Here is a 12333-nt window from a genome sequence, read left to right on the forward strand (position 1 = left end):
CTGGCTACTAGCGAACAGACCAGGAGCGAGTGACCCACCCTCTCCTCCTCCCTACCTCGTCCTCTCCTCGACGCAGTTCCCTTCACGCATGCTCGGAGCGACACACGCTGCTGTCCGCTTTGGGCGTGGCTCTGCGTTGCTTTTCCTGGCTCGGAGCTCCACAGCCAAGCACGCTCGTGTTCTAGCGCCATTCCAATCCCGTCTCGACGACATCATCAAGGGGAGCCCGAGGTCGCATGCCGCTGCCTGGCTTAGCTTTTGACGACGTGCAGCTCCCTCTCACCTGCTCACTCACCGACACGCGCTGTACACCATGCCACGCCTCTCCAGCTGGGCAGCGCTCCCCCTCTTGCTCGCGACGGCCCCCTCGTCGCTAGCTGCCCCGCTCCTCGCCGCTCGCCAGTCAAACCCAAAGACCCTCGACAGCTGCTTGCAGAACGCAGGGCTCTCGCCTGTCACCACCTCGTCGACCAACTGGGACCGCGACTCGGGTACGTCCGCCTCCTCCCTCCTCGATGGAAGCGAACACCGAGGGCAACTTCTTCCCTGCTCTCGGAATCTCCGTGACACACATTGGGTCGCTGAGTACTAACGATCCCTACGCATGAACAGCCGCCTACAACCAACGCCTCGAGCCCACCCCAACCGCGATCCTCTACCCGCTCTCGCAAGACGAGATCTCCTCCGCCCTTTCCTGCGCCGCCCAATCCGGTTTCTCCGTCTCTGCCCGTGGAGGAGGTCACTCCTACGCTTCCTACAGTCTCGGCGGGACCGACGGGGCGCTCGTCATTGACCTCGGTAACCTGGTCGACATCTCGGTTGATTCGAACGGCGTCGCGGCGATTGGAGGCGGCAGCAGGTTGGGAGATATCTATCTGGCGCTCGACAAAGAGGGGTGGGCGGTTGCGGCGGGCGTGTGTAACGGGGTTGGGATCGGTGGACATGCTGGATTTGGAGGTGAGTCCGGAGTCGACCTTCTCGGGCGCCGCATCCAGGCGAGCTGACTTCTCGCTGCTCTCCTTGCGCAGGATTCGGCTACCCGAGTCGCATGTGGGGACTGCTGAGCGACCAGGTCGTCGGGTGAGTCGCGTGCCTTTCGAGAAGCGGACTTCGTTGACCGCTCAAAGTCGCGTTGCCTTCCGCTGCATCTCAATCGACGGCTGACCTTCGCTCCCACCCGCCAGCTACGACGTCGTCCTCGCCAATGGCACGGCCTTGACGAACCTCACCCGCGACCAGAACCCGGACCTCTTCTGGGCTCTGAACGGCGCCGCGCCCAACTACGGCATCGTGACCAAGTACTACGTTCAAGCGCACCACAAGCCCGCCACGGCCGTCGTCTTCTCGTACACCTACAACTCGCCTTCGACCGTCAATGCCGCGACGGCTTTCGAATCGTTCGCCTCGTTCGGCAACACTTCGGCGCCCGCGAACCTCGGTATCACGGCGACTATCGGTTCGGGCAGCATCGAGATCTCGGGCGTGTGGTACGGCCCTCGCGCAGAGTTTGACGGCGTCATCCAGCCTTTGCTCGACGAGCTGCTGCCTCCCGACTCGTCCGACGTCGAAGCGATGAGCTGGATCGACAGCGCCACGAAGCTGGCTGGAGTCGACGACCTCGCTACGAACGGCAAGATGCTCCAGTCGCGCGACTCGTTCTACGCCAAATCGATCATGACACCCTCGACTATCCCCGTTTCCGTCGACGTCCTCGAATCCTTCTTTGACTACCTCTGGCACTCGGGCAAGGGCGGCGACACCAACTGGTTCGTCGAAGTCAACACGTATGGAGGCGCAAACTCGGCTATAAACAACGTTTCCCTTGCCGACTCGTCGTTCGGTTTCCGCGACAAGCACCTCACGTTCCAGCTTTATGCGTCGTCGTCGACTTATGGCAACCCGTACCCCGACGATGGAGTCTCGTTCGTCCAGGGAATGTATGACACGGTTGTCGATGGCATGACTGCGAAGGGCTGGTCGAACAACTCGTCTTCGCCCGACGGCTACGCGGGATACGTCAATTACGGTGCGCTGCGTTCGCTTTGTGCCCTCACAGACTCGCCATGCTGACATGCTTGAGCTGTTCTTGCCGTTCCAGTCGACCCGCAGCTCACGTTCGACCAGGTCAAGAACCTCTACTGGGGGTCGCAGTACAACAAGCTCTCGGCTCTCAAGGCGCAGTACGACCCTCAGCAGCTGCTCAACCGTCCTCAAGGCATTCAGCCCAGCTCGAGCTAGTCGCAAGGCTGCCGTCTGCCGGCTGCCCCTCCTTCTCGCCTTCCTCCTCGTCCGCCTTCGTCTTTCTCTCCGTCGTACATATTCACATACCCTTAGCACTCCAGGCACTTGTTTTTTCGCCGGACAGACCCTACTTAAGCTTCTAACAGACACTCACTCGCATCATTGTAGCGCATCCTTTCCCCTCTTTCCTCCTCGCCATGTCCGGCCGCATCTCTTCCTCCATTCAGGCATCGCAAATTGCATCGTATCTATTCGCTCGTAACGCTTTCACGGCGTCTTGATGGCGAGAGAAGGGCTTCCATGGTCCTCCCCACTTCGCCCGACCCTTCTCTGCGTGTCTTCCCTTCCTTCACACCACGCTCACAGCTCCGTAAGGCTTGCGGTTGCTTGCTCTGTGCTATTTCAGACTGGTGCGACTTGCTATGGTTGTCGGCGCGCGCTCAGAGGGTCGCGTTACGGTGGACGGCGGACTCGGGTGATGAGGATGTCGAGGGAAGGAGGGACGAGCAGGGACGGCCGGGGACCGCCAGGACGGCAGCAGTAGCGTGTTGGGACGGCTCTACCGGCGCTGGCTACGGGACGTGGGACGAGACGAGTTGGGGAGTCTTCGGGACGAGCGATGAGGAGGAGAGGGTGGTCAAACACAGTTCGAACGGCGTTGAACGTCTGAACTGACAGTTCGTGTCGCTGCTGCAAGACACCATGCCTATCGAACTCCCCGGCTTGTTCTACCAGATCCCTCGCAACCCGGCCATCGCCGTGAGTTCCGCCCCCTTCTGCCTCCCGTCTTTCCTTTGACGGGCATTGCATGCTGACGACGTGATCCAACACTCACAGGTCGGCCTCCCTCTCGCCCTCGGCATGCTCAACGGCCGCATCACCAAGACGAGCGTCGAGACCTGGTTCGAGAACCGCCGCCAACCTCCCGGCCAACCTCCTCGCTGGGCCTTCCCCGTCGCCTGGACCTACCTCTACATCGGCATGGGCGCCGCGTCGCACCTCATTGTCAAGGCTTTCGACGCCGCCGTCCCCGGCTCGCCGCTCAAGCTTGTCGCCGACTCGGCGCTCAAGTTGTACTGGGCGCAGTTTGCGCTGAACCAGGCGTGGACTCCGGTGCGTGCGAGTTCAGCTTAAGAGCCTTCCGCAGACGCGCTGACGAGTCCTCGCATATCAAAGCTCTTCTTTGGCCTTCAGAAGCCCCTCCTTGCGCTGATCGACATTGGTGCCCTCACGCCGCTTGTCTACAAGCTCGCCAACGAGGCGTACAAGGTCGACACTCGCACGGCTTTCGCCTTCGTGCCCTACTGCCTGTGGTTGACGTATGCGTCCTATCTCAACGGTGCGTGCCGTTTTCTTCGGTCCGGCTTGCAGCATTCGAAGCGCGCTGACGAGTTCTCTTGCGCCCAGCCGGTTTCTGGTGGCTCAACGAGGGCAAGGCGCAGGTCGACAAGGCCAAGAAGAAGGACCTTTGAGCGCTTCGATAGCCCGCGCACGCACGCGAGCTTGTTCTTTCTCCACGCCGTACATCCCCGACTCGCAATGCCCTGTACAGATGCACGTGCCGCAGCTCCCTCGTACATGCGAAACGGCGAAGCGCGATTCACGGAGGCGCTGAGACGCAGGGAAGGCGCGGACGGAGTTTCACGAGCGGCCTTGGCCCGGCACCCAGCTCGGTTTGCTCGGTGGCCGAAGTCCGTCATCCATTGACGCTCTCCCGCCCGTCCCCCGAAACCTTCCCCCGGAGACAGGTGCGCGCGTCTTTCCTTTCCCATTTCCCCCTTCGACACGCTCGCGTGCGTCCTTTGATCGACGAGCGTGCCTCTCTCCGGGAACCGTTCTGCTTCTGCCGTTGCCCACCTCGACAAGCGCCATCTTGCCCACGGGCTTCATCAGAGAACGAAGACGCGCGGTTCGCGCCTGCTTGGCCTCTTCACCTCCTGCAACTCGTCCTCTGCGTCCCCTCGACTCGCGGCACGGCGTCTGCAAGCGGTGTATGCGTTTCTCCGCACATACGCTGGCACCCTGTGCGGCACTCGCTCGATCGGCCCTGCCTCGCGTCCCTTGGAGTCGACACCCGTAACTCCCACCTGAGCTTTTCACGGACGCCTGACGCCTTTCTTGCTTGCCTGAGCTCCTGTTGACCGCCTTCGACGCTGATCGGCTGATCCCCTGCATCAAGCAAGAGGAGGAGCGCCTCCCTCTCTCCCTCACCCTCCTCCGCCGGCCCCCGCCTCCCCTTTCACGCCCACACATTCCTTTGGGACCGCCTACGTACCGTCGACGCCCCGCCTGACCCGTTACGAGGACGTCAAGGAGGCGACCCGAGCGCTTTTCATTGTGCTAGCGCTGGTTCAGCTGTTTGGCTAGCGCGGCATCCTGAGACCCTCGTCCTCACGGACGCTCGTCCTCCCGGCTCCCCTCCGCCTTCGACTGCTCACTTGCCGGACACCAGCGGCGACCAGAGGCGTCCTGTCGCGCAGAAGCAGCAGCTTGCCGGCCAGCCAGACCCAGCAGGTACGTCAACAGGGCCGACCCGCTCTTCCTCGTACCTCGCCCAGCACAGCGATCACTCACGGGTTCTCTCCGGTGGCATGCTCGATTTACAGCCTCCAATCCCGCTGGGATAGAGCATCCTCGCCGACGTTCCTCGAGGAAAGCGCCGAAGCTGAAACGGGTGAGCCTCCCGCCATATCGCCTAAGACTTGCGCGCTCTCTCGTTCCGCCCCAACCTTGTGGACACCTTGCTGACGGTCTCGTTCGGTCGACAGCTTCGCCGATGTCGGACCAGCAGTATCGCTGGGAGCAGCGGCCTCAGTACGCTGGCACATACGACCGGTCAGGTCCTCGCCCGACGTCGTATCACGAGCAACAATACGCTGCGTACGACTTTGATCGTCACCCTTCATCGACCGCTTCCGCACTGCTGCCCGAGTACCGCCCGCAAGCCGGCCATCTCCCTCCTCCCGCTTACCCATCCTCGCACTCGTCGTCCAATCGGAGTCGGTCGTCTTCTGCCGAGCAGCAAGGCGTACCATCGCATGCGCCCGTGCATTCGACCTATGTCATACCCTCGCAGCATGCTGGTCACCATCACACGCACAGCCAGGAGACCATCTCCCCTTCCTCGATCTACCAGCACCAGGTGTCGGCGTCGCCCGTGCACTATTCACCTCCGACTCCGCTCGTCGACACCTTCCCGCCCGGCACGTTCTCGCGGCCCGCCTCGCGCTCCGACTATGTCCCTGCTCCCCTCCGTCGAGCGCCTTCGTTCCCCAACTCGCGCAACGGAGGCTCGTCTCTTCCCGCCGGCCTCGTCAGCAACGTCGACACCTGGACTGGAACAGATGCATCTGCCTCTGCATCGACGTCCTCCCTCGACTTGACTGGACCGCCCAACATCGAGCTCAGCCGCCCGCCAGCAAGCCGGAAGAGGAGCGCCACCGCCGCCGCCACCGCCGAGAAGCAGGCGCCTCGCCGAAGGGTACCAGCGTCCTGCACACCTTGTCGCAAGAAGAAGTTGCGGTGCAATCGCTCGATGCCGTGCTCGTCATGCGTTGAACGAGGCGAACCATCCGGATGCATTTGGGAAGGGTGCGTACGCCTCCACTCGCTCCAGGTCGGATTGCTCACCTCCTTCGTCGTACAGCGACGCCGTTCCCCTCTACACCGTTCGGCAGGAGAACGATGTCAAGGAGCTCAAGGCGCAGGTCGACCGCCTCCAGCACCTCCTCGACGCGCTAAGCCGTGCTCCGCCTCACGCTCCTCGACCCGAGCCTCCCCTCGCACCCCGGCCCGTCGTCCGACCAAAAGAAGCGCCATCCCCTCCCCGTCCTCGCTTCGACCTGAATGCACAGGATTTCTGCGGCGCCTTGTCCGGCTTGGCGCTGACAGGTCCTGTACCGTCGCACCAGTCAGTCGGCTGCGAGTCGTTCGCCCCCGGCGGCACGAGCGGCGCTGCCTTCATCTACGACGCGGGACGCTTCCTCAGCGCCAACGAGAAAAAGCGGCCCAGCCTTGCGACCGCGGCACTCACGCCGACCTCAGGCGTTCCTTCGCCACCTTTCTCCGGCGCGACCTCTCCCGAGCAGTCGACTGCCGCCCTCTCTCCGTCTCCCATCGCCGTCAATGCCGCCTTCCTCAATGTCCGTCCGACCATGTCGCAAGTGCTTGAGCTTCTGCCTTCCGACGCCGAACTCACCGCGACATACAAGTTTTACGCATCGTACATCCACTCGCTTTCCTCACCGATCAGCCTCGGCGCCTTCGAGCATCGCTGGCCAGCGTTCCGCGCTGCCCTTGCTCAGCCTAACGCCACCGCTCGCGAGAAAGACGTCGACCCTTTCTTCGTTGCGACGCTCCTTGGCACCTGCGCGACTGGTCTTGCGAGCATGACGATCGAGCAGGCCAAATCGCGGGGCTTTCCAGAGAGTCGTGCGCACATCGTCGAGCGATGGATTCACGCTGCGATGCTGTCGCTTGTCGCGGGCAAGGTGCGTTCTGCTCACTGCGGCGCCTCCGGTTTCGGAACTGATCGTTTCACTCCCAGTTCTTGGAGGCGCCGACCGTCGACGGTGTTCGTGCAGCCGTCATCATCGCGACAATCTACATTGTGAGGCTTCCTCGACAGCAGTTTCTTGTTACCCATCTTGACGGAGTTCCCTCCTGCAGGAACTGTTCATGACGACGGACGAGACTGTCTCCGCCGGCGTCTCGCTTCTCTCGCTCGCCGTCAACGCCGTCTTTGCACTTGGCCTCAATCGCGACCCCGCCAACAAGAGCGCCTCGCCGTTGTCGTTCTTCGAGTGCGAGGAGCGTCGCCGCTTGTTCTGGAGCGTCTTCTCGTTATGCGGCTCGGTCACGACGGTCAGTACAGCACCACCTGAGGCGGAGTCGTTTCGGAGCGCTGACGAAGTCCGCCTCGAATTCAGGGAATCTCGCGCAAGTGGCCGCAGTTCGACCTCCGTCAGATGGACTGCAAGTTTCCTCTCGACTGCTACGACTCGTGAGTCACCTCGTTGCACGTTCTTCGAGCCGAGCTGACCGGTTACGGTCCTTGCAGCGAACTCCTCATGGATGAGCGCGCAGCGAAAGCGCGAGTACGTGCTCGTCAAGGGAACGAGCAGCCGGAAGAGACGCCAATGACCGCTCCTTTGGTGCGTTCCCGTCTTCTTCACGCGCTTAGGAGCGAGCACTGATGCGAGACGACGTACAGCTACGAGCGCAGTACGCCCTCCTTGTCAAGAAGATCGTACGTGCCTTTCGTCCTCATCCTCTGAAGCACTGCTCACCCGTCTTGCAACAGACGGACAAGGCTTTCAGCGTCGAGCCGTGCTCTTACTCGGAGGTACTCGCTCTTGATGCCGAACTGCGCGCCTTCGAGGCGTCCTTCCCGCTCGTCTACCGCCTGCCTATCGACACGACAGGACGAGTCCGCTTCGCCAACCCGCCGAGTATGACCGAGGACCGCGCAGCGCTGCTGCATCTTTGCCTCGCTGCCGAGTTCGTGCGGCTGCACCGTCCCTTTCTCGGTGCGTTCGCGCGACTCCTCTCTTTCTGCTGCGCTCGCTGACTGGATCTCGTACTCAGTGCTTGCTGCGACGGACGAAGTCTACCAGCACTCTCGCGAGCAATGCGTCAAGTACGCCAAGCGCCTCCTCGCCATCAACTCGACGCCGGGCTGCAGACTCAACTGGGCAGGGTGCGTCTTGCCGACCTCGCCGTGCCTCCGCGACGCTGACCCCGTTCTCGGCACAGACACACGTTCAAGGTTCTTTCGGGTGCCGTCGCGCTTGCTGTCGAGCTTCTGCAGTCGCCAAGCGAGCCGGACGCGCCGATGATCAGGTCGGCCCTCAACGGCATTCTCGACCACGCCGAAGGTCTCACGGCTGCTTCTGTGCGTTTCACGCGCCTTGATTCCCTGCGGTATTCAGCGCTAACTCGCAGTCTTTGCAGGTTGTCTGCCGCAAGACGAGCAGCGTCGTCGGCTTCATCCTCGCCAAGGTCGACGAGGAAGCTGCCTCGTCCTCGCACCCTCGCACAGCCAAGCGCGCCAGGACGCTCTTCTACAACCCAGACGACGTCCGCAATCAGCGGCGCAGTCTCGCACAGACGCTCGGCGGCGCCCCATCAAACATCTCGTCGCGCTCGAACAGCCCCGAGCCGGGCGAACGCCGCCGCAAGCTCTGCCGCCCGCCGCTCATGCATGTCGCGTCCGACACGATCGTCCCGCAGGCGACGGCGACTTCGCAGGCTGTCGCTGGTCAGACGGCCGCCATCATGCGCCGCAACGGCCGCAGTCGCTCGGTCGATGAGGCGTTGCCGACCGTCGGCGCACTTGCAGAGACGACTGCCCAGCCCATCGAGTTCGACCAGCAGTCCATCACGTCGCCACTCCGCCCCGTCTTCGCCGGCTACCCTGTCGCACCTCCTGCACGGCAGATCGCCAAGTTCGGAGGGACGTTCTCGCGCGGGATGTCGAGGAACCCGTCTCCTGCCGTCAGTGCCGGCACGGGCACGAGCGGAGGCAGCGTCCCGGCGATGTCGTCGCCCGAGATGGGCATGACGCTCCAGATCCCGCTGGCCAACAACCCGCTCGCGACGTCGCCCTCGTTCGCCTCGATGGACCCGCTCTCGTCAGCCTCAACGACCGGCCATTTCGACTTTTCCGAGTTGACTCTGACGGGCAGCGCTGGACCGCCTACAGCGTCGATGATCGACGAGCGAGCGGGCGAGACGTTCTTCACCCTCCCGGCGACCGCACTCGGCATCGACGTCTCGCAACAGTCGGACTACTCGCCCACCGAGTCTGATATCGCTATCGGCGGCGAGAACGGGCTCAGGAGCGGCGGAGGCGGACGGTCGCGGTTCAACGAGCCTATGGAGGAGGACTTGGATGCGTTCGGCGCTCCCTAAAAGGCTTCACTTCTCGCTTCTTTTGCAGGTAGACACTTCTTCCGTCAGACTACTCTGTACCGCCTCGAGCATGCGCCCTTCCCCGTCGTCCGAAGTCGAGTCGTCGCAATGTTACTTCTGTTCCGCACGCTCGTCTCGCGTTTCCATCTTTATTCTCGAGAGGCTTCATTTTCATCGTTGCGGCGAAGGAAGCGCAGACCCGTACTGCTTCAAGCTCTTCCTCGGCCGAAACCCTCCCCTCCTCCCTCTCTTCCTCGCTTCCTCCTCCTCTCCCTTTCTTCCTCCATCCGCTTCGCTACTCGTCCCGCCCGCCTTCTCTCGATAACCCGCCCGATCCGAACGCCTCTACCATGCCGCTCTCCGCCTCTACGCGCGGGCTAAAGTTCATGAATCGCGCGCAACCCACTGCGCCCGTCGCTCCCGCCTCCTCGGCACCCGTTCCGAGCGCAGCGAAGAGCTCGAAGGCTGCAGAGACATCCAAGGCTGGTGTGTCGAGGCAGAACGGGGCGGGAAAAGCTGGGAATGTGAAGGAGGAGGCGCGGACTGATGAGGTGAAGAAGGGGGACGAGGAGGGCTGGGCTGGACGAAGGGTCGTAGGATCCAGCGGGTACGTTCAGAGACCTCCCTTACGACCGTTCAAGTGGCGCAGCTCACCCAGCTCCTGCGCCTAGCCGCCCAACGATCATCCAAGAATCCTCCCTCCTCTCCTTCCCCATGCTTTCGACGCTCTCCAGCAAGAGATCCACAACTACGACTACGTTCGCGAGTGCATCGGCTACTTACTCGTCGATGCCGCTCACTTCGTCGACTGTTTCGGGTCGGAGGAGCTACGGAGGCGCGAACGTCGAGATTGAGGTTCGTTCCACTCCCTTCGCTGTCGAGCCTTGCTCATGCGAACGATGTTGACGAGTATGCGCGTGCAGAAACTGAACGACCCCTCCTCACACCAACCCACCGACTCCCCCTCCACCTCGTCCTCGACCAAACCGCGCCGCTCAAAAGCGGACCGCGCATCCGCAATCGTCCCCGTCCGCCGCAGCGGTTCCTCCTCCGTCTTGTCCAGTTCGAAGGCAGGGAAGCGGGAAGCGGACTGCTGCGCTTGACGCCCAACAGGGAGAGGATGAGGGAGGGAAGAAGAGGCGGAAGACGGAGGATGAGGACGAGTTGCGCGCTGGTGGGCTGAGGTGGGATGACGATAGTGGGGCGACGGATGGGAAGAGCGGGAAGAAGCAGGGAGGGTTTGCGCGTCCTGCTGGATTTGAGGGAGTCAAGAAGGGCGACGCGGCGAAGGGGAAGGGACGCGCGAGGCAGGGGGACTTGATGGACGCCGAGGGGTCATTCAAGTGGGCGAAGAAGGGCGAGATGCGCGAGTGGGACGAGGGCAAGGGCGATTCGAGCGAAGGGGAAGACGAGGACCTCCTCGACATGAGCGGAGACGACACCGGCACGGACGAGGACGAGGAGGACGCGAGCGAGGTGGAGGAGATGCTGGTTCAGGCGTCGGCGTCGAAGCAGGACAAGCAGCGGCAGGGGAAGACGCGGCAGGAGCGGGACAAGCGGCGGCAGGAGGTTGAGCGGGCGGTCGAGCGGGAGGAGGCGCGGCGGCAGTTTGGCGGTGCGGGTGGGTCGAAGAAGGCCAATTCGAGGCGGTAGTAGCTATCGTTACTGCACTGCTACGATGTCAAGATTGAGCAAGCTGTTGTTGTTTTGTATTGCGGATTGAGCCAACTTGGACAGCGCGTGGCGAGCCTCGCCCTCTTCCGCTCTCACTCCGCTCTCCTCACGCTCACTCGCACCCTTACCCAACTACAAGCACAACATGAGCACTGGTACGCCCACGCCCACCCACTGCCCACTCCGAGCGAGCCGCGTGAGCTGACGACCCGCCTCACTCTCACAAACAGTCCAAGGAGGCAAGACCGGCGGCAAGGGTGGCAAGGGCGGAAAGGGTGGCAAGGCCGGCGGAGACAACAAGAACCAGTCGACTCGTTCGCAGAAGGCCGGCTTGCAGGTGAGCCCTGCCGCTCGAGATACACTCGTCGCTCGGAGATGGGGGAGCTCGTCTGTTTGGACGCGCATTGCTCGGCGGGCAGCGGTCGTAGGGCCGTGGGGACCTCGTCAGGCGATGCATGGGTGCCCTGGCTATCGACTGGGCTTTGAACGGGCGCGCTCAGGCGGGCGAGGCGGCCAGGGGGGCTTTGTTTGCTCGTCGAGGACGGGGTGGGTGTGACTGGGCCGACACCTCGTCTCGCGCTGCGGCGGGCTCGCTGGGACTTACGGGATCGACTGTGTTGGACAATACGAGCTGGAGGACCTGCCGAGGCGACCATCCGGACGACTTGCGCCTCATCCGCCCCATCACCTCTTCGACGCGTCGCGGGACCATTCGAACAAAAGTTGGCTGACCTCGCATCGCTCGTTCTCGCGCAGTTCCCCGTCGGTCGTATCCACCGTTACCTGAAGGCCCGCACGCAGAACAACATGCGTGTCGGTGCCAAGGCGGCCGTCTACGCGTCTGCCATCCTCGAGTACCTCACCGCCGAGGTCCTCGAGCTTGCCGGTTCGTTGCGTCACTCTCTACCTCACCTTCTCCGTGCTGACGACGCTCGCCCGCAGGTAACGCGTCGAAGGACTTGCGCGTCAAGCGTATCACCCCTCGTCACTTGCAACTCGCCATCCGTGGAGACGAAGAGCTCGACTCGCTCATCCGCGCAACCATTGCGGGCGGTGGTGTCTTGCCTCACATCCACAAGGTGCGCCACCCTGCTCTCAGCCCCCGCTACTTTCGCTGACTTGGGAATCCCGTTGTGCAGAACCTGATCAAGTCGCCTGCCGAGCTCCAGGGCGGACAGATGCCCATCGGCAAGCCCATGAACCCCATGGGTGCGCCGCAGGTCCACCAGGGCTGAACGCTCCTCCCTCCGCCACCCGCTCGACGCTTGATACCCCACTCATCCTTTCTCCGTTGTGTTTCCTTCGAATGTGTCCCCCGCGCCCCACCTGCCATAGCCTATTCTCCTACTCACACTCTTCGTCTTTCGATACGCCTCCCTCTTACGTTGATCAATCGCCTTTTGCTTTTCCTCTCTCCGTCGCGCCGTTTGATGAGAACGGGATTGAGAGAAGGAGCTCCTTTGTCTCCCGACTGAGCATTGCTGCTGCCACCTTCGCACGCTCGTC

General features: G+C 62.7%; 5 protein-coding genes across 5 annotated transcripts; all 5 read left to right on the top strand.

Annotated features, from left to right (window-relative positions):
* Positions 1-313: 313 nt before the first annotated feature.
* Positions 314-2238, top strand: RHTO_07730 (glucooligosaccharide oxidase; the record flags this gene model as incomplete). The annotated part of the gene is made up of 5 exons (XM_016421386.1): positions 314-491; positions 613-957; positions 1029-1080; positions 1185-2026; positions 2099-2238. The coding sequence occupies 5 exons, from the start codon at positions 314-316 to the stop codon at positions 2236-2238; spliced, it is 1557 nt and encodes a 518-aa protein (XP_016273979.1).
* Positions 2239-2943: 705 nt separating this feature from the next.
* Positions 2944-3713, top strand: RHTO_07731 (benzodiazepine receptor family protein; the record flags this gene model as incomplete). The annotated part of the gene is made up of 4 exons (XM_016421387.1): positions 2944-3000; positions 3079-3354; positions 3418-3580; positions 3649-3713. The coding sequence occupies 4 exons, from the start codon at positions 2944-2946 to the stop codon at positions 3711-3713; spliced, it is 561 nt and encodes a 186-aa protein (XP_016273980.1).
* Positions 3714-5017: 1304 nt separating this feature from the next.
* On the top strand, positions 5018-9153 carry RHTO_07732 (C6 transcription factor; the record flags this gene model as incomplete). Its single annotated transcript, XM_016421388.1, has 11 exons — positions 5018-5832; positions 5888-6731; positions 6788-6850; positions 6910-7104; positions 7170-7243; positions 7301-7394; positions 7454-7489; positions 7544-7769; positions 7828-7939; positions 7996-8134; positions 8194-9153. The coding sequence occupies 11 exons, from the start codon at positions 5018-5020 to the stop codon at positions 9151-9153; spliced, it is 3558 nt and encodes a 1185-aa protein (XP_016273981.1).
* Positions 9154-9503: 350 nt separating this feature from the next.
* RHTO_07733 (uncharacterized protein) lies at positions 9504-10806 on the top strand (the record flags this gene model as incomplete). The annotated part of the gene is made up of 4 exons (XM_016421389.1): positions 9504-9760; positions 9825-10008; positions 10077-10181; positions 10267-10806. 4 exons carry the CDS (start codon positions 9504-9506, stop codon positions 10804-10806), a joined length of 1086 nt encoding a protein of 361 aa, XP_016273982.1.
* A 166-nt stretch (positions 10807-10972) lies between these two features.
* On the top strand, positions 10973-12062 carry RHTO_07734 (histone H2A; the record flags this gene model as incomplete). Its single annotated transcript, XM_016421390.1, has 5 exons — positions 10973-10982; positions 11058-11164; positions 11584-11713; positions 11770-11906; positions 11967-12062. 5 exons carry the CDS (start codon positions 10973-10975, stop codon positions 12060-12062), a joined length of 480 nt encoding a protein of 159 aa, XP_016273983.1.
* Positions 12063-12333: the final 271 nt, after the last annotated feature.

This window comes from Rhodotorula toruloides, assembly GCF_000320785.1.
Source record: "Rhodotorula toruloides NP11 unplaced genomic scaffold Scaffold8, whole genome shotgun sequence".
Taxonomy (NCBI): domain Eukaryota; kingdom Fungi; phylum Basidiomycota; class Microbotryomycetes; order Sporidiobolales; family Sporidiobolaceae; genus Rhodotorula; species Rhodotorula toruloides.